This window comes from Penaeus monodon, chromosome 23, assembly GCF_015228065.2.
Source record: "Penaeus monodon isolate SGIC_2016 chromosome 23, NSTDA_Pmon_1, whole genome shotgun sequence".
NCBI lineage: Eukaryota > Metazoa > Arthropoda > Malacostraca > Decapoda > Penaeidae > Penaeus > Penaeus monodon.
Genome location: NC_051408.1, coordinates 9,020,291 through 9,020,507, shown reverse-complemented (window position 1 = coordinate 9,020,507; position 217 = coordinate 9,020,291). Strand labels below are relative to the sequence as shown.

At 53.5% G+C, this 217-nt stretch overlaps 1 protein-coding gene across 2 annotated transcripts in view; it reads left to right on the top strand.

The window, feature by feature from the left end:
* Positions 1–217, top strand: part of LOC119587789 — a 122,239-nt gene that overhangs the window by 110,835 nt on the left and 11,187 nt on the right. For both annotated transcript variants that reach the window (XM_037936487.1, XM_037936486.1), the window contains one exon: positions 53–178. In XM_037936487.1, coding sequence (XP_037792415.1) covers positions 53–178 — 126 coding nt within the window. The remainder of the gene's footprint in view (positions 1–52; positions 179–217) is intronic.

The following is a 217-nucleotide window of genomic DNA, read 5'->3' as shown; positions in this document are numbered from 1 at the left end:
CTCGGGAAAACCTCTCAAGACTCTAAGCAAGCGTCTTCCCTCTCCTTTCCAGGACGAGTGTCGACTGGAGCTGTCGCAACACACGACCGACAACCTGGTGCTTCAAGTGAGACATTTCCAGGTGTCGCCAGGCATTCGCAACAACACATATACGCTGTACATGCTGCAGGAGGAAAGGGTAAGGGGGTTCGCCGATCGTCGTTTGTTTTTGGGTCGT